This window comes from Podospora bellae-mahoneyi, chromosome 5, assembly GCF_035222275.1.
Source record: "Podospora bellae-mahoneyi strain CBS 112042 chromosome 5, whole genome shotgun sequence".
Classification (NCBI taxonomy): Eukaryota; Fungi; Ascomycota; class Sordariomycetes; order Sordariales; family Podosporaceae; genus Podospora; species Podospora bellae-mahoneyi.
In genome coordinates, this window is record NC_085884.1 from 2475729 (window position 1) to 2501333 (window position 25605).

Sequence of the window (25605 nt, forward strand, 5' to 3'; positions counted from 1 at the left end):
CGCTTACACGCAATATTAAAGCTAAATATAGTATTATAAATAATAATATTTATAACTTTAACGAAATTAAATTTATAATAAATATTCTTTTCGCGGGTATAGTAATTATAATTTCGGAGGGCTTTAACAAAATAAAATTAGTTCAATTTAATAACCGTAAATAAGTAATAGTGTCACAACCCTGGTACAGGACGGGTTGTGGGGCCACGGGAATAGGGGCCAATCGGAAGAACGTACGAGAAGAACCAATCACAGTAAGGGACGACTGATCAGTATGCTCAGGGCACTGAGCAGACTGAGCGGGGTGCTCAGTCTGATCAGGGCACTGAGCAGACTAAGCAGTCGTGATCAGTGTGCCAAGGGCACTGAGCAAGAAGTAAATATGGCTTGGCACAAGGTCTATATATACGGAGGAACTGGCTGGTGTAGATAGACAGTTCCGCAGTATGCAATTCAAGCTTGTATTCACGGTATCTAGTGTTTACATCGAGACATCTTGTCGTACACTGTTTAGCTGTACCGAACCAGGATTATTCAGAAGTAGCCTTCAACCGGTATCCCTTTCAGAGGTTCTGGATAGGGGTTCGTCATAAATAGTAATTTAAAGAGTTAATACTTTTAATTAAACTATTTTGCCCTTTATTATTTTAACCGTATGATATTATTATTTTAATTAATATATAAAATATAATTTACTATTTATTTAACGTATTATAATTATTAATAACAATTAAATTACTAATCCGGTAAATTTAAATTAAATTAAATATTTCGATTATTATATAACGTTCTATACGAAAGGTAAATACCGGTTATTAATCCTTAATAATTATAAAAGTTATTACTCGACTACATTCGAGTATTATTATTAGTAAAATAATATTATTACGCTCTATATACCTTTATACTCCTCCTACTTTCTTTAATTACTCGATATTGATTACTTTATTTTTTAATTACTCGATATTAATGACTCTAGGTTACTAAAATAGGCGTATAGCTACTAAATTAAAAGCTTAATATATATATATATTAATTACGTAAGTAAATTCGAGTTTCTCTATACTTTCTACGAAACCTTTTTCGCTTTCATAACGGAAAAGAATATATAGAGTAGTTTTATAGAGGCTAGCTTTATACTATACGATTTAAAGAGGATACTTTTTAAACTAAATATTAAGTTTTATATATTAGTATCCTTAACCTTACGCGTTAGTACCCTATAACTTTAACTTACTTAAATATTATATAATTTCCGAAAAGTTAATTTATAATTAATATTTAATAAAATTTATTTTATTAATTATTAAAATAATTTCCCCAATTTAATATTAATTACTATAAACTAATTCATTAAAGGTATAATAATTATGATATACTAAGTAACCCTCCTTTAATTAAAAAACACTTCGCTCCGTAAGGCTAATAAAGTACTAAATAAGCGCCGGAAAGCTAAAAATAGATATATATATATAGCTTAAAGGATTATTTACTATATAAGATGCATAGGATTTACTGGACTAGAAGGCCGTGTGTAGGGAGGTAGTGGAAGAAATATAGCCGGATCACGGTAGTATAGAGGGGGCTCGTACGAAGGTTTAGTGCTGTGGTGTGTGCGGTAAGCCTGGCCATAATGCCCGCACTTGCCAGGAGGCTGTAGAAGGGTCTGATTCAGCTATTTCTAACGTAATTGTAGTTGGTTCTTAATGTTGTGGTCTAGCAATTGAGGATAGTTGTTGGTAGGTAGTGGAGAACCCATGGCTCGCTTATACCCACGACTCGCTTATAAAATACGTTACCGAGTATTTTCATTCGGTTACAATGCAAACTTCCGCGAGTCGGGGACTCCTCTAAGCATCCTGGTCTTTTCCAAGAGCCTTCTAATCAGGATGAGAGCATATGGACAAATGGACACTGCTTTTATTGGAACTGTAAGCCTCAGCTTACCCCTTTACCCCCTTTAGGCTGAGCACCTTGCTGATGATGAACAATTCACCGACACAGAAACCAATAGTATTTGTAGCACATTCTATGGGGGGACTGGTTGTCAAAAAGGTTCGATCAATCCCATGATGGCCACCTTAGCCTTCGAGTATAGCTGATGAAACCCAACTCCAGGCACTCCTTCTTGGCAAAAATGATGAAGAATATTGTGATATGGTGGCCCCAGTCCATAGTATTATGTTCTTGTCCACTCCTCACAGGGGTTCCTCACACGCGGCTGCCCTCAACAGCATGCTTTCAATTATCGGATCGTCTCCTAAGGTTTATGCTTCCGAGTTGAATCCATCTTCGACATCCATCGAAGATATTAACGAACAGTTTCGTGTAATCTGTGCACCTTGGCAACTTGTTTCTCTGTATGAAACACAACAGACCAGGCTCTCTCCAGGGTTAAGGAGAATGGTAAGCTTATTCCCCAAAGGCGGTTTCTAGATACTGAATTGGCTTTGGCACAGATTGTCGACAAAGGCTCGGGTATTTTGGGTTACCCAAAAGAGGTTTCTGCTCCGCTTGATGCAGATCATCATACAATTTGCAAATACCCAAGCCGCCTTGACTCCAATTATCTTTTGGTGGTAGATATGTTAAGACAACTGACTCGAGGAATCGGAAGCCACCATTCGAGTCAGTGGCGTCCACTCTGGTTTCACGACTGCGACACAGACTAATACCAAATACCCTGTAGCAATAGTTCCCAATGTCCTTCACAAACAGGGCACCTCTCACGTTGAAATGCTCGAGTCAATACTCAGGGTTAAAGGGAATATTCGACGGGTTTTTGACTATCACCTGGCTGACGCCCTTCCAGGCTCATATGAGCGGCTTCGAAGGGATGCACGATTGCAGAATGGATTGATACATCGGGCCGATCACCGCACGTCCTGTGGCTGGTAGGGTTACCAGGAACAGGAAAGTCGACACTTGCCGCGAAGACCATCGACCATATCCAGCAAACTCTTCATGAATCAAACTGCCAGTACCATTTCTTTTCAGAGAGTGACCCGCTGAAACGGGATTTGTCCTTGTGTCTTCGAGCGATTGCCCTGCAGTGGGCCATTGCCCATCCACCTCTTGCTGGACGATTTATTAAGTTCCACCGAGACACGAATTTCTCAGCTGCGGAGCAAACCTTTGCTCGTGTCTGGGATACTACTTTCGAGAACATCATCTTTCCAATCGACTTCGGGCACTCGCTGCACTGGATTTTCGATGGTCTGGATGAGGCGGACCAGCCACATTGTCTTATACGGCGTTTGATGCTTATGCAGTGCCGAACAACCATCAAAATACTGTTTATCAGCAGACCACAAAGAAATCTGACAGCAATTTTGACCACCAAACTTGGAGCTGGGAGCCTAATAGAAGTGTCTGCTGAACAGACACGGGGCGACATCGAGCATTACATCTTGACGATGACGAGGGAACTCTTTACTTCGGACCAGCTCTCTCAACAAGAGGTGATCAAAAAAATACTTGAAAGGGCGGAAGGATCTTTCCTCTGGACAAAATTGGCACTCGACACCTTGCGAGACAACTGGGATACGCTGGCTGATATCGATATTGCCTTGGGGGATGTCCCAAATGGAATGCACTGGACATACGAACGAATGATGGAGAAGGTCGAAAGTCAGTCGGCACGGCCACGAGAACTGGCTCTGCGGATTCTGACCTGGGTCTGCTGTTCCTACAAACCTTTAACCATATCCCGGCTTTCTGTGGCCTTGAAACCCGAGTTCGATAGCTTTATCAAGCTCGAGGAATCAACTGAGCAGGTTTGTGACCAGTTAGTCCGTGTGAACGAAGGCCGAGTGTCACTCATTGACGCCCCTGCGCGCGAGTTTCTCCTCCATGCATCACCCCAAGGCTCGGCTGCACCCATTGATCAACAGAGTGGCCATGGACGTCTTGCCATTTGGTGCCTACGTTTCCTATCTCAGGATGAGTGGCGACACAGGTTCTCGGGGTGCCAACAAGAACATATCTCCGCAGATCGACTCGAAGCCCTGTATTCCGAATTCCCTCTCTTACGGTACGCCATCAGCCACTAGGCCTATCACGTCAGCAATGCAAGGACCAGTTACTCCGATTTGATATCAGCTCTGGAAGCCTTCTGCAACAAATACATTCTGCACTGGGTTCACGGCCTGGCTCTTTCTCGCAGGTTGGACCTTGTGGTTACCGCAGTCCGTCATCTTAGCACATGGGCCGGTCGAAGACAACTGGAGCCACAGTTGGAAGTAGAAGGCTTGTGTGTCACGGGTATTGAGCAGTCCACCACCGAAAACTCTATTCTGCAGAGTTGGATGACCGATCTGATGCACATCGTCGCAAAGTTTGGATCGAATCTCCTCCGAAGCCCATCGTCCATATACAAGAACGTCCCATCACTATGCCCAAAGGGATCTTTCACATCGCATACTTATGGCCAAGGAGCCAGCTGACTTTGTGAGCTGAGGACAGACGAGTTCGTTTGTGATATTCGTTTCAGTCCTGACGGCCAGCACCTCTACGATGTTCGGTGGTCAGGATGTAATGTGTGGGCACCGGATGTTCTCATCTCACCAGATGTGATTGGTCATGAAACGCGTTGCATCTTGGATTCCTCACCTTCCGTCGACAGTACGAGGCAACAACAGCAACAGGATGCACACATTGCAGCTCTGGTATGTGACGAGCACGAGTAGTTTTTCTGTGTTGGCCGCGATGACGGGTCGATCAACTGACCTGAAAGACGGCGCAGTGGTCAGGAAGGCATACAAGCACGGGAACACTTCTGAGGTTGTCGCGATTGAATGGTCGCGCTCCCGGCGATACATTGCCTCAGCTGATGACTCTAGCAAGGCCGTGGTGAAGAGGCTCAGGGTCAAGGAGGATGGGAAATGGGCCGTGTTTCCGGTTTTTGACTTGCGGGTAGGGGATGTGGTGACACAGATGCTGTTCAACCGGGATGAAACTCTGTGGTTGATAAGTACAGATTCGTCAGTCCGTGTATGGGATGTGAAGGCAAAGACTGAGGCGTGTAGGAGGCGATGGGAGTCCATGGTCGACCATAGGTGGTTGAACTATCCTGCTACTTCGGCTCGTCTTATTCGGTTGACTGCAGAGGGAGTTTGCGTTCATGCTTGGGCTGACTTGACAAATGAAAAGGAACTGGAATATGAGATGCCGGCTGTCAAGGACCGCAATGATGGCGAGAAAAAAGGCGATACTCCCGATTCACCGACCTCACAAACCCCATCCCATTCGACACTACAAACAACACCAACCCAGGTCCCACAAGAAATAATTACAGCAGTTTGGCAGCCCACCAACGCTCAGTACATTCTTTACCAAACTCGATCCTCCCACCCCACGAGAGACAGAGGCAATGCCTTCTACCTCCTCCATATAAACAACGAGGTTTTCTCACGAACGAAACTGTCACTCCTCCTCGGCAGTCGAGTCCGTCACATTCTTGGATTTGTCCAGGACCACCTGGCGTTCATTGACTGTGACAGTTGGATCTGCACGGTAGCGGTTCTTCATTACCATCAGCTCACAGTAGGGGAAGCAGTGAAGCAGTATTTCTTTCTCCCTAGCGATTGGGTTCACTCTTCTCTTACGCTGCAGGTCATAAGTCGACGAGGGGTATTGCTTGTGGCGAGGAATGGTGAGGTGGCGGTTGTGAGGTATATGAAAGGGTTTTGAGGCATGATTGAGGACAGCATCGTGGCCGGAATGACCTTATATCTGGGATAAAATGGACAGTTGCTGAAAGTAACGTTGACGCGAGTCATGACAACTCTGTTTCCATCTCGTTCGGTAATAGTATCAAATATTCCAAGACTTTGCGGAATACCGGGCTCCTGCCTCTTATTGTCCAGAAGTGTGGTGCGGTGAGTTGTTCGAAGTTAGTGGTTCTCGTGGACGGACATCTGCGCTTCGAGAGATTGTCGCTTCAAAAGATCCTCGCTGAAAAGAATCACGTTTATCTTCTCCAGACGTGGAAACCCTTAGTGGACAGTTATCAACTGTCTTCATTCTGACATGCATGACCCCGCTCTTATTCCCAGATAGCTGACAGCCAAACATCCAGATGCATCGATATTAAAAGCAGATGATCTATTGAACATGTCAGTTTCATGGACTGTGTGGCGCCGCAAACCGGACATCCTAATCCCGCCCGATAATGCCGGCGTTGACATATCCCCTCACCGGCCTTGTGCCTGTTGCACTTCTCGCCCTTGGTTTCTCCTTCATCAACAACTTACCTTACCTCATACCTTCGGCGCGGCGATCTTCACCTTCATATCTCTCGTCCAACAACACAGACCAAAACAATGGCCGAACGTTCAAATCTGACTTCAAGGGCTATCCCATCAATTACACTCTGTTTTCCAAGCTCTCCAGCTCCGACACCGTCCGACTTGCACGATGCAAATGGCGATACAAACCTAGCCATCGAACGCTTCCGAGTCTCCGAAGTTGCAGTCGTAGCTGGCGGAGCAGGGGATTTAAGTGCTGCCTCCAGCAAAGCCCTTCTTGAACATGGACTTCAGGAACTAGCCATATTCGACGCCGCCACAGAAGATATAGCCAAGCCCGTCATCTTCCAGCTCAGTTCTGACTTCCCCTTTGCCAAGATCACATTCACCAAAGTCGATATCACTGATGCTGATGCTGTGGAGAAGGCAGTGGCCGCCGTTGTTCAGAACTCGGACCTATCACGATATTGGCCAACTTTGTCTGCATTGTGTGAGCGAGCATGCTATGCAGCACTCCATAGACTCGTGGAGACGAACTCTCGAGGTTAACACCACCGGGTCATTAATCATTGCTCAAGCCGTTGCCAAAACAATGGCAGAGGCCAAAACAGGGGGCAGCATTGCTCGGGTGGCGAGCATATTGGGCATTTGGGTGAACTTCCCACAGCTACAGGCTGGGTACAACGCTTCCAAGGCGGCTGTTATTATGATGAAGAATTCTTTGGCTGTGGAGTGGGATAGGTATGGGATTACGGTGAATACCATCAGCCCCGGCTATGTGAACACCATTCTCAACGAGGGAGAGGGACTTGATGAGGCGAAGAAGATTTGGCTAGCCAGGAACCCGATGGGGAGGATTGGCGAGCGGGAGGAGCTGTGTGGTGCTGTGGTTCCTCTTGCTCGTCGAGCGGGAAGCCACATCACTGGGGCAGATATCGTTGTGGACGACGGTCAGTCTCTTCTGTGATCTCGCTTTGAAGTCCTTTGGTGTATGAAAAGTAAAAGGCCATCAAACAAATGAAGCTGGATTGTCAAATATGTACTCAACCTTTCCATAGAATTTGATGTTTCACTGTCGTCTCCAGACCAATTCCAAGCCCTGCAACTAATGCAGCAGGCCCAGTCGTCTGCCACGTGGCTACCCCGTGGCTACCCGGTGGCTCAAACTTGCCTACCACCTTCCTCCCCATGCTTACCTGCAGTGCCCCCACCGTACCACGCCAAGTGGCGTGATATGCCCAATCTCTGCCAATTGATATCATCAAACAAAGGAAAACAGTCCCGTGGTCTAGTGGTTAAGATTTCGCTCTTATACCTTTAAGTCGTTTCACGGCTAACGGTCATGATCAATGCGGATACCCGGGTTCAAACCCCGGCGGGACTAATAGTTTTTGTCTTTCCTTTTGACAATGATTTTAGCCCCTACATCATTGAGACATTGAGTAGCTAAAGCTAGAGTTTGCAAAGCCGGCAGTGAAGAGCAAGACCTCCAAGGGTGTATATATTATTATTATATTTTGAAGGCTCTGATATCAATAGCATTCGAGGCCTTGATCATCCTCTGTTGCAAGTCTCCATTACGTGTGCTGCGGCGTGACATCCTAAATAGACAACACCCAAACGCCGTCCCCAGATCCCAGCGATATCCCTTCTCACATAATCCCTTAGATTCATCTTCCAAGTTCCATGAAAAACTCGTGACTCCCCTGTGCTTCCCCCCTAGTGATGGAAACCCCCGTGACGTCTATTCCTAGCCCTCTGCCTTTGCCTCTGCTTCTCCGCCGCCTTCAACGCCTCCTCATGGTAAAACGTCGCCCCCGTCGCGGCCGCAACCCGGGTGAAGTCCTGTCCCAACTCCCCCGTTGCTCCGCTCCCCCACCATTGAAAGAAGAACACTGGCTTCCCCCACCCGAAATTCCTCGCGTACGCCCAGGAGGCGACGATTTCCCGGCCTTGCTTGTCGTAACCGAGTGGTGTTTCCTCCCCCTTTTTACCCTTGGGTTGGACACCCCGTCCTGTGACCCTCACGAGGTAATACCCGCCCCCTGCCCCCATCCGAGGGGATTTCTCCCTGGTCATACCAGTACTGACAATAGGGTTTTCCCTCCTGCAGATTGTCCTTATCTCTTGCGTCAAGGCATCCGCCTTAATCCATTCAAATAATTCGTCTCGGGTATTAATTCTCATCCGGAACTGGTAGATGTCCTGACTGGTCTGGGGCATGTCGATTGTTTCGTTGTGGGCGTTGGTACGGTGGAGGATGATTTGGTAGTTTTCCGCGCCTTGAGCAGGGGTGCTCGTCCATTTGACGTTGCCGATTTGGGTGGTTGTTGTCCAGCCTGACCTGCGGTGTTGATGCTTGTGGACGGAGACGAGGGCGGGGGAGTTGTCTTTTTTGTGGGCGGTGGTGTGGAGAGATAGACGGAGGGTGTCACGGACGGAGGAGTATTTGGAGAGGTAGTGAAGGGGGGCCTTGTAGTTGGAGCCGGTGATTTTGAGGCCGCGGCCGGCATTGCGGACGGCGAAGCGGTTGGGGAGGGAGTGAGGGCCGGGCACGTCGAGGGCGGGAGCGGGCTTCATTTTGATACGGAGTTTTGGTGATTTTATGAGTGGTATATGTGGTGCTTGGACGGACTGGAGGTTCGAGGACTTCAAATAGGTCGGGGAGTTGAGACGGGACTTATATCCCATTCGCCATGCCCAGAAGAGGAAGCATGTTGGAAGTGGTTCGTGTGAGGTTTCATGCGCCCCACGGCGGAGCTCGGTCACCCAGAAGCGGCTGCAAGAGACCACAATGACACCGCCTGGGAACGACCACAGGAGGGCACTTTCATGAATGCGAGATCCAGTCCGCGGAGTGGGGTCTGAAGCCGGTGGTGGTCGGGGTGGGGCCGCCTTTCCGGGCCGGGTGGATCATGCTCCAAGAACTCAGCTGGGCCCAACAAGAACTTGAAACGGCAAAGCCACCATGGTCAATATGAGACCTAAGTTGAACCAGTCATTAGTTGACCAAAAGAAGATATCGCCAGGTTTGGATGATTACCGACTCTGTCGCTTCATCGCGCCAGGTGGTTGATGGCACATGCAAAGAGTGTGCACAGCAGAGTGAGGTGGTGAGCCAGTTGCATCTCCGAGTGTCGAGGTGTGTGTGCGCGTTGGAGAGCATGTAGGTGGAGCCATTTGTGACAGGTCTTCAGCAAATAGATGGGAAACCTCAAACCTGTGTTCGCAATCTTGAAAGGTCTACATTTGCTGAGAGGGGAAACCATGCTATCAAAATGTTCTCAAGTTCCAACACCAGCTGACATCTCAATTCAGCCCGTATAGCTCAGTGGTAGAGCGCATCACTCGTAAGACATCTCGACTTGACATGATGAGGTCCGCGGTTCAATCCCGCGTGGGGGCATAATTCTTACCTTTTGGTATTTGAAGCCTATATAGTTAGGCGGAGAAACCTTTCCTCCGTCCGGTCACGTTTGTTTTACCTCCAAAATTCAAGTAAAAAGGCGTGGCGGAATAATATTTTTGAATCCGATCCTAACATGCGGATGGGACGTGCGCACGGAGCCGGGTCGGCCCGTATGGCCCGTGCATTACCGCCGAACTGTTGTGGATCAGCGACGGCACCCCTTCCAGAATACACCGGTGGCAGTCTTGTTGATACGAGGTTTTTGGTTCTCGAGTTAGCCACGGAAGACGGCAAGGCGAGTGGAGATGTCCTTACAAAGCCTCCCGTTTCAACTTGTTAGTGCTGACATCTGGTGGATAAGCCGAGTCAGGATAGTGTAAACTTAGACTTCTCGATAGGCAGCACAAATGGCCAGTGAAGGCGGTAAAATATCTCTGTTAACCTTTTGGACTTCCCCAGGCCTTCGTGAGAGCGGCAATCAGTCGAAGAAAAGGCTCATGTCGCGTCTTATCGATACGCGCGTCAGATCGCATTGGGAAAATACTGGGTGCCTGAAATCCTTCTCCCAATGCGACAACGCACCCAGCCAATGACACCATCTTCTGGAACCAACAACCAACAGACTGTCAGCTCACTGGCACTGCTTGGCTAACCCACTCAAATTCGGAACTTGCACGAGTAAATCTGTTTATCCTTATGATAGCAAGAAACTGTTGTTTTGGCGATGCAATGTTCACTGTTCGCGCCTAAACTCTCATGTGTCAAATGCGCCGGTGATGTCATCGATCCATTCCACCACAGGAGCTCCATCCCCACGTTTGCGGGACTGCCCCGCTGTTGTTTATCAGCACGGCTGGCAGGTACACACTCCATTGGTTCATCTCTTTAAAGTAGAACAGCGAGCAATATTCTCTTGTGAATGAAACAGGCTGTTGGCATCGTTGGACTAGGTTCAGGGTCCAGGAGACGCCGTCTGTACGCCAGTGATGAGAACCGTTGACGAACACGCTGCTTTTCGAACGGCTTCAAAGCCGCTGTTTGGAACTGGTGTCCTAGCCTTCGCAGCTCAGCAACCAATCATGAAGAGTCTGACACTGTCCAACGCGGCTTGGAAATCGGTACACCCCATGTCACCTCGCCCTCCTCGTACTAAACCCCGATCCCAGGTCCAACATGCCCCCAATCCTGCCCGGTTGGGAGAATTTTGAACTTTTTTGTCCTCCTTTTTGCCCGTTGCGATTTAACTCAACATTGGGCCGGACCATACCACGCCGTCCTCTGCGATCCAGCCTCGGCAGCGGCCGTCCTTATCCCTTGCAGACCACTCCAGTGCTGCCAGCAATTGCCAACTGCCGAATCCGTCACCCGCTTGAACGTCAGGTCGGTGTCTGCTCGATAACGCGACCAATCATCGATCCATCGAACGCTCCTGTCGCCTCAATTCCACCATCCTCCAGGAATCTCACTCACCCATGAACTCTCTGGCGAACTCACTTTGAGAACAAATTCCTCAACCTCCCAACCCCCCAGGGCTCACGACCCTCACCAGTGGCCCTCGGTGGCCCCCAATCCTCAACATGCTCATCTCCATGCCCAGTCCCCGCCAGCTCATCACCATCCTCTCCGCCGCCCTCGCCAGTCTCCTCATCCTAAGCCTCATCATCCCCTCAAGCCGCGACACCGTCCGCGATCTCGTCCGCGAAAAGCTCCCCGGCGTCGACAACAAACCCTCCTCCAACAACGAAGAAAAGAGACCCAAATACAAACCCACACCAACATACACTCCTCCTCCAGTAAAAGAAAACTTCCCCCTCCTCGCGACATCCACCCCGCCCCCGATCCCGAAATGGAACGTTCCTCCCCCCGACCTGCACAAGGAATATGACCTCCCCGTCGCGCCCCCCCTCTTGATCGGATTCACACGCACCTGGCCTCTGCTCCAACAAGCTGTGGTATCTTACATCACTGCCGGCTGGCCCCCAAGCCAGATCTATGTTGTTGAAAACACGGGGGTCCAACAGTCGAATGTCAGGGGTCAACTCTCGCTTCAAAACCCCTTTTACCTCAACCACGCCGCGTTGAAGAAACTGGGCGTCAACGTCGTCACCACTCCGACACTTTTGTCTTTTGCCCAGATGCAGAATTTTTTCTTGAGTTTGACATACACCCACAAATGGCCTTACTACTTTTGGTCGCACATGGACGTCGTAGCCTACGCCTATGAAGACGGGAAGCCCGGTCTGAGCGGGAAATACAACGAGAAGAACTACAAATCCCTGTACGAACTCGCTCTTGTTGCGCTGAAGGAAGCAAGAGAGAAGGATGATAGGTGGGGAATCAGGTTTTTTGCTTATGACCATCTCGCGCTGGTGAACCCAGCTGCGTTTGAGGATGTAGGAGGATGGGATACGCATATCCCTTATTACATGACTGATTGTGATATGCACTCCAAGTTGATTATGAGGAACTGGACGCAGAAGGATGCCAAGGCGGGTATTATCACCGATGTGGCGAGCGCGCTGGCGGATTTGAGTGTTTTGTATAGACTGGAGGGGGGGCCGGAGCCGAGTTTTGTTGATCCAAATCCGCCTCCGCCGAAGAAGGAGGAAAAGGAGAAGAAGGGGAAGAGTAGGATTAAGAGGGTGGGTTATGGGGAGGATGGGGGGCCGTTGCCGGCGGATAGAGATAAGAGGGAGGAGGATCCGAATTGGAGGAAGTGGAGGAATTTGGTTATTACGGCTGATAAGCAGTTTCGTGAGTTTTTTTCTTTTCTTTTTGGTCTTGTGATGTTGGGATGGAAGACTGACTTGAGGTGAATCAAACAGAACATAAACATGGGGATAGGGAGAGGAATACTTGGCAACTTGGGCAGCAGGGTGGGAAGGGGGAGCCGTTTTATTATCCGGCCGTTGGGTTGGCAAAGTCGATTGAGCTGATGACGGAGACGGGGAGGGAGGTTTTCAGGCAGAAGTGGGGACATAGAGGGTGTGATTTGGTTTCGGGGGCTAAGTTGAAGTATGATGATGCTTGGATGGTGGAGAAGGATTGGTAAATGGGTAAGGGAAGGGAGTTTTGGTTAGTGAATTTCAATGGTTCTACGAATACGGTGTTTTCTTGTATGATATATAGGTATGAGTAAGGGATGGATGTATATTTCGGTCTTGTAATACACAAATTATGTGAGATGGATGGGACTGATATCGATACCTCCCTGGATGCGTTTCGCTAGGCTGGAGGTTGAAAAAACAATCAACGTGGGAGTTTCCAACATTGGGCAGAAAGACAAGTCCAAGTCAAGGCTGTTGTTCAATGTCTTGTTAAAGTCTAGAGACCCTCCACAGGCTACAAAGGTTACTGCAGTCTGTAGTTACCTACCATCAAGCCATGTCGACCCTTCCGCATTTACAGTGAGTGGTTTCATACAGACCAAAGGGAGTGTTCTTCTAGGGTTAGGTACCCCATATAAAGGTTTCAGTTCAAGCTTCCATAGCTAAGATTGAAGACTTCAAATACTCAGATCAACCGTGTGACTCATTCTATACTTGTGTTACCAAGATGTCTCGGTCTTGTCCGGGTTACACCAGTTTCCCCTGGTCATAATACGTGGCCGCGGCATGGATAGGTACCTAGTCAAAACTTGAGGGAGAAGAAAAATGGCATATGTGGAAGTTGAATACACAGAACTATGGCCATGAACTAGACATAACACAGTCGATACTTGGAGAAACCAAAGAAGGCGAGACGAAGTAATTTGGTTAGCCATCAGCGTTTGCGTATGGGGTTGTGGTGTGGCATGGTTGACACCAAAGGACTATCAAGTCGAGCAGTTATATTTCTCAGTAGATGGTGAGGATACACGACGCTTAGCCACTCCTCACTACCTAGATCCCGTCTACTCTCGATATCACTCCATATTTATAATGATGAAGATCATGACCACACAATGACCCCTCGCCACAACTGTCTCTCCACCGTTTATCCATGAACAGCACCGTTCACGATAACCTACCTTTCCTGACAGTCTCTACCCATACCCTCAAACCTCCAAGATCCCAGTGTCCCGATCATCGGACCCCCAATTCCCAAATCCAGGGTCCAAAGCGCGGGAGCATCAAGGGACCAAAAGTGACGTCATTGTTTTGTGCGATCAAGGCGGCGCGCCGGCACCAAAACCTTCTTGTGTATGCACCCCGCAATCTTGGTCAAGCTTGACAAGGCCCCTGGATTTTCCTTCTTTTACATAGAGATTTCAACTTTGACGGGTAGAGTTCGTCATTCTCATGCCATGGGTGATGCGGTGGTTATTGTTGGTTTTTGAGATGCGTCGTAAGCCTGGCAATCGGGAATCGCTAAATATTTTGAGTGTGGCGCATGTCCGGGCTGATGAAGAATCGCGGGGTAGTATTCCGGAGATCCGTGCAGATTGAGGTTGGGATTCTGGAATTGGCTATGAGGTTTTCGATAAAATAGACTCACCGCTGGGGAGGCGATTATTGCATCGCGGTGGGTTGCAGTAGGTGGGAATGATGGTGGTGGTTGTTAGAAGCTTATTTTAGGTGCGTCGATATTAGGCTTGCTGCAGGATATCTAGCTGAAGCTTTTGCTGCTGCAGACGGACGGATGGTCTGTGTGGTTCTGGGCTTGAGGAGAGCTGAATATGAGAGACATGGTCGCGGTGAGGATTGGGGAATCAATGACGAGATTGAATGCATCATCTGATCCCAACTCCATGCTCTCGAGAGCAGTCGCAAGATATTTGCATGTGATGTTCTGGCGTCTTCTGAGATGGTGGGAAAGTTGTTGAGTATGCTGGGATCAAGGTGGGGGGACCAGTGAGGGCAGGACAAACGGAGGGTGGGGTGAACAAAACGGAGAGGGTATTGAACTTGAGAAGCAATCGCTTATTAGCAAGAGTTCGAAGATGGCGATTAATCTGCACAGAATCGAAACTTGATAAACTTTCTTTGGTATCGATATTCTCCGCACTGCCCCAAGATAACATGCCTGACCAGGAGGAAGGCGCAGGGCCTCACTTACATGAGTTCAAGCTCACATAAGGTACGGATGTCCGCTTCAGGAAGGACGGCGGTTTTGCTACACGCGGCATGCAGGTGGCATCGCTGTGCTACTGCATGTCAACTCTAGCCAAGGAATTTCCACTAGATTGTCGCCATAATCGAGTCTGGCGGTCATCAAGCACATAGGCAAGAAAAGAATGGAAGCTGTCAATGTCCCGCAGGCTCAGCCCTATGGCGTTGACAGCAAATAGCCACCACTTGGCCCGAGCTTTGCGCCCCGTCAATGTGGAAGACTCAGCTGTGAAACGGAGCTGGGGGCGGTCAACGCCCAACTGTCGTGGCAGACCAACATGGTGACCCGTGGACGACACAAGGAACAGCTCAGAGAATGGGATTCTAAAAGACAAGAAATCATGTTGTACAGCATGCGTGTCATCGAATCCGGACGAGGTCCCATCTGCCCCCAACTTCGGGTTTGGCAGCCGATACCCCAGGCGGACTTTTGGACACGGCTCAGCGTTGACCCGATCTCTGACGCCGTCATTATCGCCGGGGAACATCGTGGCAATTTTCCGCCATTTCAAATTATAATGGAAGGCGGGCCCGTCATGCCTGGTTCATGTACTGCGTACTGTTGTCTCATCTCAAACTATTTTTTTTTTAAACAGATGAACCTGTGGTAGTGCTAGGAATAGCAACACCTTGCACGACAGTTCAACGTTGGGATTTAGTGTCGCGTCTTGACAGCCTGCTAACTATCGGCGATAACACATCGAATATTCAACACCACCATTGCCCATCGTCAGTTTTAGTGATCGCCCCGAGAGATCCTGGATCTTCAACGTCGACAAGGGGCCAAAAAAACCAGATCCGGGATACCAAGCCAGGGGGATTTCCAGCGCTGAGGTGCAGACTTTGCGTCATAGTTTGAGCTGTCAGTGGTAGTGCAGCAACTCCAACTCCTGTTCCCGCCAGCATCCGGGCAGATCCATCACCAACACCCCAACGGGTCCCGCTCAGCACTTCCGATCGCTGGCAGCTGCCCGTTAGTTAACAGGGTGCCATCCACCGTCCGGACACCGCTCCAGCCTCGAGGTCCGGATACGTAGTGCGGCAGTGAGACATTGCTTCATTGTCATTACTACTTCGTATTTCCGCGGCATCTGCAAATAAACAGTTATTAGCTTCCACGACTCACTTTGGCGGCTAGAGCGTGGTACGAGCAGGACCACCTCACCTCAGCAACACCGTCTCTGCCGCCGTCGATATTTTGGCGGGGCAGCGCCTGCAACCATAGCAGCGGGACTTAGTGTTCCGCAAAACCTGGGTTCGCCCTTGCGCAAAGAGCCGGCAGCATTGAGAGCAACAGATCCGAAAAGAAGCCAAGTCCCACTGCTATAACTTGTTGTATGTCCCCCCGAAAAAAACTTGAAAAGGTCTTCAGCGATTCTCTTTGCAGTGGCGGCGGCGATACTCCGGCTCTGTCTGTCCGCCTCACCAAAACGTCATCGCTCAGCTCGTCGCGTTTCCCTGCTCGCTTTGGTCCCGAGATCCGACCGATACGCTTATGCGACAAATCATTGATCATTTGCACGGCAATCTGACTGCTCAAGTGTTTTGCATTTATTTATCTGGCTGCTTTGTCCGCCCGCCCTGCCCACGAGGTCCCAATTGTTCCCCCCATCTGACACTTTTTTAGCGTGTCCTGTCCACCAACCCCACCATCAAATCTTCAGCACCGAGTTAAAAAACGTTCTCCGATATCGAATTGCGCCGACCGAAGCCCGTGTTCCGTCGAATAAGTCGCAGCCACAGCCACCGGACGCATTGAGAGACGCCTACCTATCTTTTCGGCCCTTTCACCTTGTTATCACCGGTCACCACCGATATCCATACATATCATATCGCGACAATTCCCCTGGTGTCCACCACAAGACTCGAACATTCCCAGACGGGCAGCTCAATTCCACAACTCCGTTTTTACCCCGCGCAACAAGGCAGGGATTTTGGCTTTTGGGGAAACGTCGCCCTGCTGTACCCCGCGTTTTGCCCACCCTCTCTGCCTCTCTGGACAGCACTTATACCCCGCGACCTGACGACGCACAAACAACGCGCCTTGTCAGCCAGCCTCCCCCAAACTCCTTGAGCAATCATCTCAACCTTTTCGCCCTTTTTATTGTGTCTCGGGCAGCCGCCCCTCAGCACCCAGTGAGTTGTTGCTCTCCTGTCGCCCCGCCCTGCAACCGTCCTCTGACCTCCTCTTCATCTTCAGGTCTGCTGGCCAAGCATTTTGATGACTTGTGTCACTGTAAAGTCAGTCAGACGGCAGCCCAACAACCAGGCACTTGTGTAGGATCGCCCTTACCGAGCCTCCCGTTTGCCTTATTAGGCAGGCCACCCCGCCTCTCCCACCACAACAAAGACGCCGACCCCTTTCACCAGAGCCTCACAAAGCAGATAAAGCAACAAAGAGAGACCGAATCCCTCCTTTGTGTGCCACGTGGTTTTATATTTTTGTCCTGTCTTTTCTACAGTTCCTCCCCACTTCAACACCACACGCGCAATGTCGTCTCCACAGGGCTCACCAAACGACATGAACGCCCAGTCATACATGCTCGTCCCCAACCTCCACGTACCAGACGCAAACACCAGCGAGATGGACCTGAACAGCCACTCATGGATGATGGCCACCGTCATCGAAGATGATGACTTGATGTTTGGCGGCAAGCCTCTTAGTGCTTGGTATGAGGAGGACCGCCGCAGATTCAGCTCTGGCCAAGACGAGGAGGAAGAACCAAGGGGCCGACAGAGGGAGCGCACCGAGAGCTCAACCCACCACTCGCATCAGCACCATCCCCAACAACCACAACAACATCGTCACCACGGAAAGAACACCAAAGACCCAAAGCAACAATAAAAACCTTTCCGCTTATGGATATCGTTCCCTCAGGCAGTCTCACAATGTCTGACGCATTGCATGTCTGTCCCACCTGGCACCAGCAAAGGCAGGCCTAGCCGGTGTCGCCTTGTGCTTTGGGGTTCTCGGCCTGGACCCTTCCGGACGAGTGTGGTTGCAACCGTCCTGTACCACCACCACCCATCCAACACCATTTTACTCGTGATCTCCTCCTCATGGGTCACACAGCATTCCGAGCTCGGTTATTAAGCATATGGCTGCGTTCGTTTGCCTTGGAGCTTCCGGTCATGCCTATTTCACGCCTGGCCTTTTATCACTGCCGGTCGCACCCGACGTCGGGTCTTGACCAACACGGATCCTCGGATGCGGGTTGCATAGCATCTCTTCAAGCATCAACGGTGTCGGGAATCTTTTCAACGCATATTTCCTCCTGTCATGCATTTTAGATGCTGTGCACATTTTGGACTGCGGCGTTTTGTCAATATCCGATTCTGAATGGCCCATGGTACCTGGCCGATCGGACTTGAGAGCGATTCTTTGTTCATTGTTCCTCTCTCTTTCATTCCTGTCGTTTTAATGATACCATTTTGTATAGTTTTTTTTCTTGCTCTTTGTTCTTTCTTTCACATCATGTCAGGTCATATGATAACATGAGGATGGGTTGCATTTTGCGCTGCGTGTTCTCGATCTCGTTTTCTAACTTGTTAGATGACTCAAGTTGCACATTATAGACATAACAATGAGGACTTGTCGGTCAGACCGATGTTTGGTGATGGCTTGGAAGGGAAAGGATGATATTATGGTATTGGTCTTGATGTCTTTTGACGGATGGGCAGTTGGGAGGAAGGCTTTGGGATTTGGGGTTTGATAGGTGGTGTTGAGATACGAGAATGAAGATGGATTGACAACTATTTCACCACAGTTAGCACCATGTGCTAGATTCCAGGTGATTATGGCTATGGGACTGTCTCGGACTGCACAGCGCCACAGCACTGCCTACTGGGATATGGGCAGAATTAGTAAATATGCAAGCTCGCCTCATATTTTGATTGGACTCAGCTCGCTATGGCACATTTTTATGAGGCAGTACGTGAGGCAGATCCCGCCAAGTCCATCACTCCAGCTTTGAGAAGCAGGCTCTGTGGGTGGTCATATCATTGGTCGTCTGGGTGACCCCTCATCTGAATTTTGACACCTTTCCGCGAACTCTTCTGGCCAACACACGGCGTAGATATCGAGCAAAACAACTACTACCTATAACATCATTTAATACTGCGTCACCCAACCAACCGCCGTGCACATCATGGACAGCAAGTGCGAAAGGTGTCCTGATCAGGGGCTAGTGTGCTTTGGGGGGCCAGGAAGACATTGTGGTGAGGGCGATGCTCCGTGGAACAAGTCAAGCTATGCTACATCGAGAGGGGACGGTTGCCTTGCCACTGTCTGAATCTCCCAGGTTGTCTGTGTCTCATTCGGAGGATCATTATGAATGGAAAGACAACATAACGGCCTTGGCGCTGACAAGCCAGGGTGAAGACACTCCGACAGTAGCCTACAAAGTTGGGGAGGGAAGTCAGAACGATGAGTCCGATTTTGACGAGGTTGACTACCGCATCCCCTATGAAAGAAAAGAAAAAGTGCAAAGCGGCCGTGACAAGCGAAAGTATGGGGGAAGATTCAGAGCGGACTGTCCCTCAGATAGAGAAACCTTTCTTGAGAAGACCGCAGAATGTAGACTCCAGGGAGGGGAAGGATAAGTCTACGTTGTGTAAGTCAGTCACATTGCAAGATCGGGAAGAGGAGAGACGACGTGTTTTTGATAGCATTGCTCGACGGAATAGTGAGTCTTTCTGCCATCTTACCCTGTATTCAAGCGCCCCGCACCGCCTCCCCCGGTTTCCTTGTCTACCTAGCTAGGTATCTACATACTTATCATTTTAAAAAGGATACAAGTATCGCGAACAGAAGGACCGAGAATATCGTGAGACCTTGAACAAACAACATGTCGACGGCAGTGATCGTATTGTTAGGATGGATGAGCTGGTCGCTGAAGGGAATCAGCCATGGAGTACATTCAATATGAGGCATATGTTGAAGGCCACTACTGCCCATGACATTCCGTTACAGAGCTCCAGATCGCACCCCGTGGAGAGCCATGACGTCCCCCTCAGTGATCATGATTGGATATCTGGGAAAAATCCAGACGATCCAATGGCTGAAGATCGTTTGGGTACCAGATGCTTTGACCGGACCGTCACACGCACAGGGCTGCCAAAGTCGATTACAGACCATAGTAGCGATCTCGCACCATCGTAAAATTTTGTTTTGGAAGATAACAACAAATCAGATGGGCCCAAGATTCAGAGGTTCGGATCCGTTAAATCTACTACCCTTCTGAAAAACTCTGGTCCATCAGGACTTATGGACACCAGCCAGACTCAGCATCTGAAGCCAAAACCTTAGTGGCATCTGAAAAAATTCAAGCGCCGCAAAATGTGGATGTGAAGCTTGCACCCTTGAAGGACGACACTGCCATGGGATCCGTATCTGATTAGGATATGGATTGCCCATGGAATTGTCTATTAGGCCCCAAAACGAGTCAAAGACGGACGATGGCAATATACATGAAGATCAGTCTGATAATCAAACAGTTTATTTGGACGATGGCAGCATTGATGGTGACATCCTCAATGTCTACAAGACTGAGCTGGCCGATTCCCTTGCCAATCATATCCGCCAGCTGGAGGTAGGACCGGAAGGCTATGCCAACATCTCCAGGAAGCTACCCCCGTTGCTCAAAGCCTTCACCTTGAGAATAGGAATCCAGGCTCATCGCAGATGCCAAGGGGTGTTATGTTCTTTGTGCACAAGTATCGCGAGTAAGTTAACGTCCAATTGAAGTGCAATCTGGAGCATATGAGCAGATCGCTAATCCTCAGCAGCGATATATCTGAGCTGTGCCGATGTTAGTTGACAACATCTACTGACGATAGACTGTCAGCGAAGCCGGCATCAGAATATAATGGGACTAGCACTGAAGCCCTGGGATCACGGATCATAAACTGGATTCAACATGATGAAGACAGCGACAGCACTGGACTCGAGCAGCAACCTTCCAAAGAGACACCAATTGAACTGCCAGTTGAAGTTGAAGTCGACGGAATTAACTTCCTGCAGGACGACCACCAATATTGAGAAGCGTTATTTGAGTCTCCATCTTATCAATGGCTTCTAGCCAGCCTTATTCGAGACAACAGTGTGTCCTGCCACGCCATGAACGCTATCAGATCAACATCCTGGCACAGCGTCCCCGTACGCGACAAGTGAGTCGTCGTATTCCCTCTGTGGTCCATTATGTATGTTTTAAGACCGGGCTGGATTCAGTTGGGTTTGTAAGTGTAGGGCGGTGGCCAAGTGTAGTCACTGCCCACAAAAGAGAGGCCAAAGGCAGAGAAATTGGTTGATAAATTGATATTACAGTTGGTTGTTGTTAGTTGTTCCGAGTAAAAGTAAACAGTAAGCCAAATCCAGCCTTAAGAGCAAAAAGGTGTGGTTCTGGTGAAAAGTAGGCCCTTTGTAGGTGCCCCACAATAAGACATCAGCATGCATACCAGACACACAAGTCATTAGGCTGGCACATGCCCGACGTGATTACTCTAAGGGGGTCCGAACAAAATGCTCAAGGACTCACTTGTGCTGAATATATATGTCAGACATGGCCTGTCACCGGTGCATATGTTTTGCGTATTTTGGATGTATTGGGTGATGGAATGGACTGTAGTGATTCAGATAGGAAATTAGGTAAGACACCCTCTAAGCTATCGCACAGGTACCTACATGTATATATGCGAGACTAATACTGTTAGTAACATTGCCCGACCGGTCATTTATAACGGCTTTGGTGACGTCGTCCGACGGGCTGGTTATGGCTGTAGGCACAGCTGCCTTTCTCTGCGAGGTTGGAGTAATCTTTGGTTGGCTATGTGCTGTTTTCCGGACATGTCCAACAGAAGGCAAATCGCTTCGGGCACGCCACAAATCAACAAGGTTATTGAATTGCATTCGAAATGAGCGGCGTGATTGGAATGGCGTGACGGAAAGAAAGATTCAAAGCCAGGACAGTGCTGGCACAGCTTGTTTGGCAACCCTATTATCGTCGAAGGGTATCCAATGTCACAACGCCCAGAAGGCAATACCGGAATCGAAATACCACTTCATATGGCGGCCGCATTTATAGCAGCTCCAAGGCTGCACTGTTTTCTGGGACACTACTATCTCAAAGGCTTCTCCGCAATAGCTACTCATTGCTGTGGAGGTTGTGGGAAATGTTGTCCTCTGGCATCATTGGTACAACCCTACCGGGGAGAGAATTTCGTATCTAGACGCTGCTACGGCGGAAGGCAAGATTGAGATAAGCTTGGAAGACTTGCTTTGTCGAAGACATGTCGGCTGGTGTTCTGAGGCACTGTGTATGGCTGGTAAGTACATAAGGTTGTCAGGAACAGGGCCCCTGTTAACTTGTTTCTTCCCCAGGACACAAAAGTGCTAAGTATCAGATTGGAAGCACCAGGCTAACTTGTCCGAGCCGCGAGTTCTCTTTCGAGAAAGTGTCATTTTCAGTGGGACAGATTGTGACTGGCGGATGTCAATTTAGCATTGGCAAGAAAGATGTCTCTCTCCACATAACTAAACAGGGTTATATTGACAAGCTAAGGCGGATAGATCAGAAATATGTTGTCATGTGGGATGAAGAGGACAAACGGGGCTGGTTTGTTAAAGGAACCGGGGCCTTGCTGCACTTAGTCAGGGCGTCACTAGAGCATTGTCGTATGATAAGTTCAGCTCTGAGTTCCTCTACGACTTCAACGCCTTTGAAGAACCGAATACAAGATTTGAAAGGGACTCATCTGTCCAAGCTCTTCTCAATTCGACTCACAGAAAGCTTCATATCTGCTGCGAGGAAAGAATACATGAGAAGACGCCTACAAGGCCCATCTTTTCACTAGACCCACACCTGGTGTTTGCTCTTGGGGCGTATTTCTGTTGGTTTTCCACACTCTGTAATTTTAACCTTGAAAACTCAATAATACTGTTTGTTGATCAATTTCCACCTGCTTCCTGGGCCTCATTTTCGCGGTCAGCGACCTTCCTAAGCCGCTGTCCTACACTTTCTGGGAGCCTCTTTGGCAGACCTGGAGGAGATTATTGTCAACAGACCGGAGGCAAAGGTTGAGATTCTGGACAGGCTCTTCAAGTCTGAGAACGTCGATCCACTAACAATCCCATGTGGGGGAATCATATTCAGCCTCCCAGCGAAACTAAGGCGGGGCCACGGAGAGGATCTAACAAGCCCCCCGCTCAGGCCATAGCCTCGACATGCTCGACAAGGACCGATAATCAAGGTCCCACTCCCTGTCCAACAATTTCCAACAGTTCAAGTGCCACCGGCTCCTCCGACAACACTGTGGATACCGACGCATCAAGCCAGAACACGTCGGCAACACCACCGGGAATATCTCGCACAGTACCCTATTCAACCAATGCTCAGGTATCAACCCCAACAACCGAAAACACCTCCATCTCTGAGGACAACGGAGCAGGCCTCAGTTTTGGGGTTGGGCTCTTGACAAAACCGACGAAACGACCGGTAGATGGCAATGATTCGCAATACGAAGACGGCGCTACGAAAGGCAGCAAGAGGATGAGGCTTTTGAATCTGGTCTCGAGAGGTTCTTACAGTTCTGATACATCATAGGCACAGGTGCTGGGAATTCAATGGTAGTGGTCCCCCGAATGTCAGGTTCGTTAATCTAGGTACCTACCCTTTCTCTGATGAGTAAGAGCAGCGCGGAAATAAACCCAAAGGCAAGCCTGTCGATAATCTATTGGCCTTGTTTTCGAGGGCGCGTCTCCTTTATGACTGAAGCGACTTGGGTTTAGTCATAACCCCAAGCGCCGGAAGCCTGCCTGCATAACGACGAAATTGTACGCTGTAGAACCCCGTAATAGGCATTCCCCTCTTTCAGTTGAAATTCTGCCAGTGGTGCCAAGAACCAACCACCCCGGCTTACCTCCGCGCTGTTAACCTCAAAATCACAACTGTTCCCCTTGTTCGTCGTAATCTGGTGTAGGTGTATCCGGTTGGCAATTCACGGCCAAGATAGCGATCAATAATCTCCCCACTACACAACACAAAACCCATACCTCGAAAGAAACCAGAACCCCATCGGTGTGCTCAAGGCCTTGACCATCTCTGCAGAATCTATGAAGAATTCTAATACCAAATATCCTCTCGCCCCCAGTTCTATCAATGTCGAGACGGGTAGTTTTCTGGCGTCGCGGTTCGGTGTCTGCCCACCGACCAAAGGTCTTGCATTGATCGGGGATATCCGCTGTTAGTACTTAAAGCCAAACGGCGATAGCCATGCAAAGAGATGCTGGTGAGATGCTGGAGATACCTGCCCCCTGGCCCTCCAAAAATGCGTCCAAAAGATAAGCTTGAACCCCAGCAGGTATAACTTCAGTGGGTGGAATTTGTCACCGTTGAGTTGGATGTCGTCGGGTGGAACGTCGGGATACCACAGCCCGGCTTTCTTGAGTTGTCGGGCCGCCATGCTTTCAGAGATGTCACTTGTATTCATGCCGACAGCACTCTCGTCACTGTTGTCACCACACTTTTGGACGTGCCAATGCTGATCAGACGGAAGCCCTATGTGATATACAATTAGCGATGTATCTCCCTGAAGGGATACTGTAGGAGTTGATTTACATCAAAGCCGAATCTGAGCCCCTGAATTAGATATGATGACGTCAAGCGCTTTGTTATGAGGCCGTTGGCGGGACAGCCCAGCCAGCCACCAATCGATGACGTGGGTGCCGGTACATTGTATGGCGTGAATGCCGCCTATCCCGACTGCAATTCTGAAGCCCGTCAAGTCGTTGAACCCAAAGTATCTGTGTTGCTGTTTCTCGGCGGAACCCATATAGCCTATGGTGATGGTGTGGCCTGGACTGGTGAGAACAATGCCGGAGATATAGCTGAAGTCTCCAACCTCGACAGTCGACACAGAGACCCGCAATATGTTGTCAGAAACGACGATCTTATGATTCAATAGCTCTCGACAGGCAGTTGGCAGTGGATAAAGTAGAAACTCGAGAGTTTGCATACTTCCCGCTACCCTCGACCAGCGTCCATCATCTGGTTCAGGAGTGACATTCCATGGCGGCACTGAACTGCCCACAGCCACCTGACTGTTGGCTTTGATAAGGTCAGCAACCTTCTGAACAGCTTGCAAGATGTGATTCCTGTTATGAAGCGCATTCTTAGTGTCCTGATCGTTCCGTCGAAAGTCTGTGTTGATTGGGTGATAATGGAGGCGGACCACCTTCCTGCGACTCAATATTAATCTCCCAAGGAAAGTACTCTGCTGAATTTACCCCATAGCCGTAGCCCGAGTCCAATTTCTTTACCCGAATCACCAGGGTGAGTGAATCGAAAATCTGGAAAGTTGTACCGAGAGGGATAGGCTTCGGCCAGAAGGCTTCCTTCAGCAGTGTCCAGCAGACATTGTGGAAAGCAAATCCACGTCTGTTCTCAAAAGGCTGATGACCATCGAAGGAAAACATGTCATCATCGGACTTATCGTAGCCTTCATCGTCGTATCTCGCGGCTGGGTTCTGAGGAGCAATGAAGGATCCGAAGTGGGCCTCATCACCATTTTAGACGCCAATTCCAGTCAACGTGGTCTGTCCATTGGCGACATCCATCCACACTAGCAAGCAGCAGCATGTTAGCATGGCCAGGTACATTGAAATGTGTCACATACACCCGCGAACTTGGTTGAACCAGAATGCAGCTTCCTCGGTTAGACCGTCAATGTCCCATCCACAGATGGGGCAAGCCCAAATGATTGGGCTCATGATGTTGAGTTGAGCCCGTTTGTGCGGTGGGGATGCGGAGGAAGATGAAAAGGTGAAAAGAAGAAAAGGCTAATATGCTGGGCAGTGCTTTTG

The 25605-nt window shown here is 49.1% G+C and overlaps 5 protein-coding genes and 2 non-coding genes across 7 annotated transcripts; 5 read left to right on the forward strand and 2 right to left on the reverse strand.

The window, feature by feature from the left end:
* Window positions 1-6323: 6323 nt before the first annotated feature.
* On the forward strand, window positions 6324-7215 carry QC761_512110 (uncharacterized protein; the record flags this gene model as incomplete). Its single annotated transcript, XM_062880378.1, has 2 exons — window positions 6324-6665; window positions 6748-7215. 2 exons carry the CDS (start codon window positions 6324-6326, stop codon window positions 7213-7215), a joined length of 810 nt encoding a protein of 269 aa, XP_062731087.1.
* Window positions 7216-7525: 310 nt separating this feature from the next.
* On the forward strand, window positions 7526-7632 carry QC761_0081130. Its single transcript has one exon. It is a non-coding gene; the product is annotated as a tRNA-Ile (tRNA).
* A 335-nt stretch (window positions 7633-7967) lies between these two features.
* QC761_512120 (uncharacterized protein) lies at window positions 7968-8828 on the reverse strand (the record flags this gene model as incomplete). Its single annotated transcript, XM_062880379.1, has 1 exon — window positions 7968-8828. The coding sequence occupies one exon, from the start codon at window positions 8826-8828 to the stop codon at window positions 7968-7970; it is 861 nt and encodes a 286-aa protein (XP_062731088.1).
* A 737-nt stretch (window positions 8829-9565) lies between these two features.
* QC761_0081150 lies at window positions 9566-9654 on the forward strand. The gene has a single exon. It is a non-coding gene; the product is annotated as a tRNA-Thr (tRNA).
* An 860-nt stretch (window positions 9655-10514) lies between these two features.
* Window positions 10515-12935, forward strand: QC761_512130 (uncharacterized protein). Its single transcript, XM_062880380.1, has 2 exons — window positions 10515-12411; window positions 12483-12935. The coding sequence occupies exons 1-2, from the start codon at window positions 11235-11237 to the stop codon at window positions 12707-12709; spliced, it is 1404 nt and encodes a 467-aa protein (XP_062731089.1). The 5' UTR covers window positions 10515-11234; the 3' UTR covers window positions 12710-12935.
* Window positions 12936-16242: 3307 nt separating this feature from the next.
* Window positions 16243-19473, forward strand: QC761_512140 (uncharacterized protein; the record flags this gene model as incomplete). Its single annotated transcript, XM_062880381.1, has 2 exons — window positions 16243-16270; window positions 16375-19473. 2 exons carry the CDS (start codon window positions 16243-16245, stop codon window positions 17379-17381), a joined length of 1035 nt encoding a protein of 344 aa, XP_062731090.1. The 3' UTR covers window positions 17382-19473.
* Window positions 19474-23402: 3929 nt separating this feature from the next.
* Window positions 23403-25512, reverse strand: QC761_0081180 (uncharacterized protein; the record flags this gene model as incomplete). The annotated part of the gene is made up of 4 exons (XM_062872846.1): window positions 23403-24301; window positions 24402-24943; window positions 24975-25299; window positions 25429-25512. The coding sequence occupies 4 exons, from the start codon at window positions 25510-25512 to the stop codon at window positions 24230-24232; spliced, it is 1023 nt and encodes a 340-aa protein (XP_062731091.1). The 3' UTR covers window positions 23403-24229.
* Window positions 25513-25605: the final 93 nt, after the last annotated feature.

Coding starts and splice junctions, on each gene's coding strand:
- QC761_512130 (XM_062880380.1), top strand. CDS start 11,235: ATGCTCATCTCCATGCCCAGTCCCCGCCAGCTCATCACCATCCTCTCC. Junction 12,412..12,482: donor TACGGCTGATAAGCAGTTTC/GTGAGTTTTTTT, acceptor TGAATCAAACAG/AACATAAACATGGGGATAGG.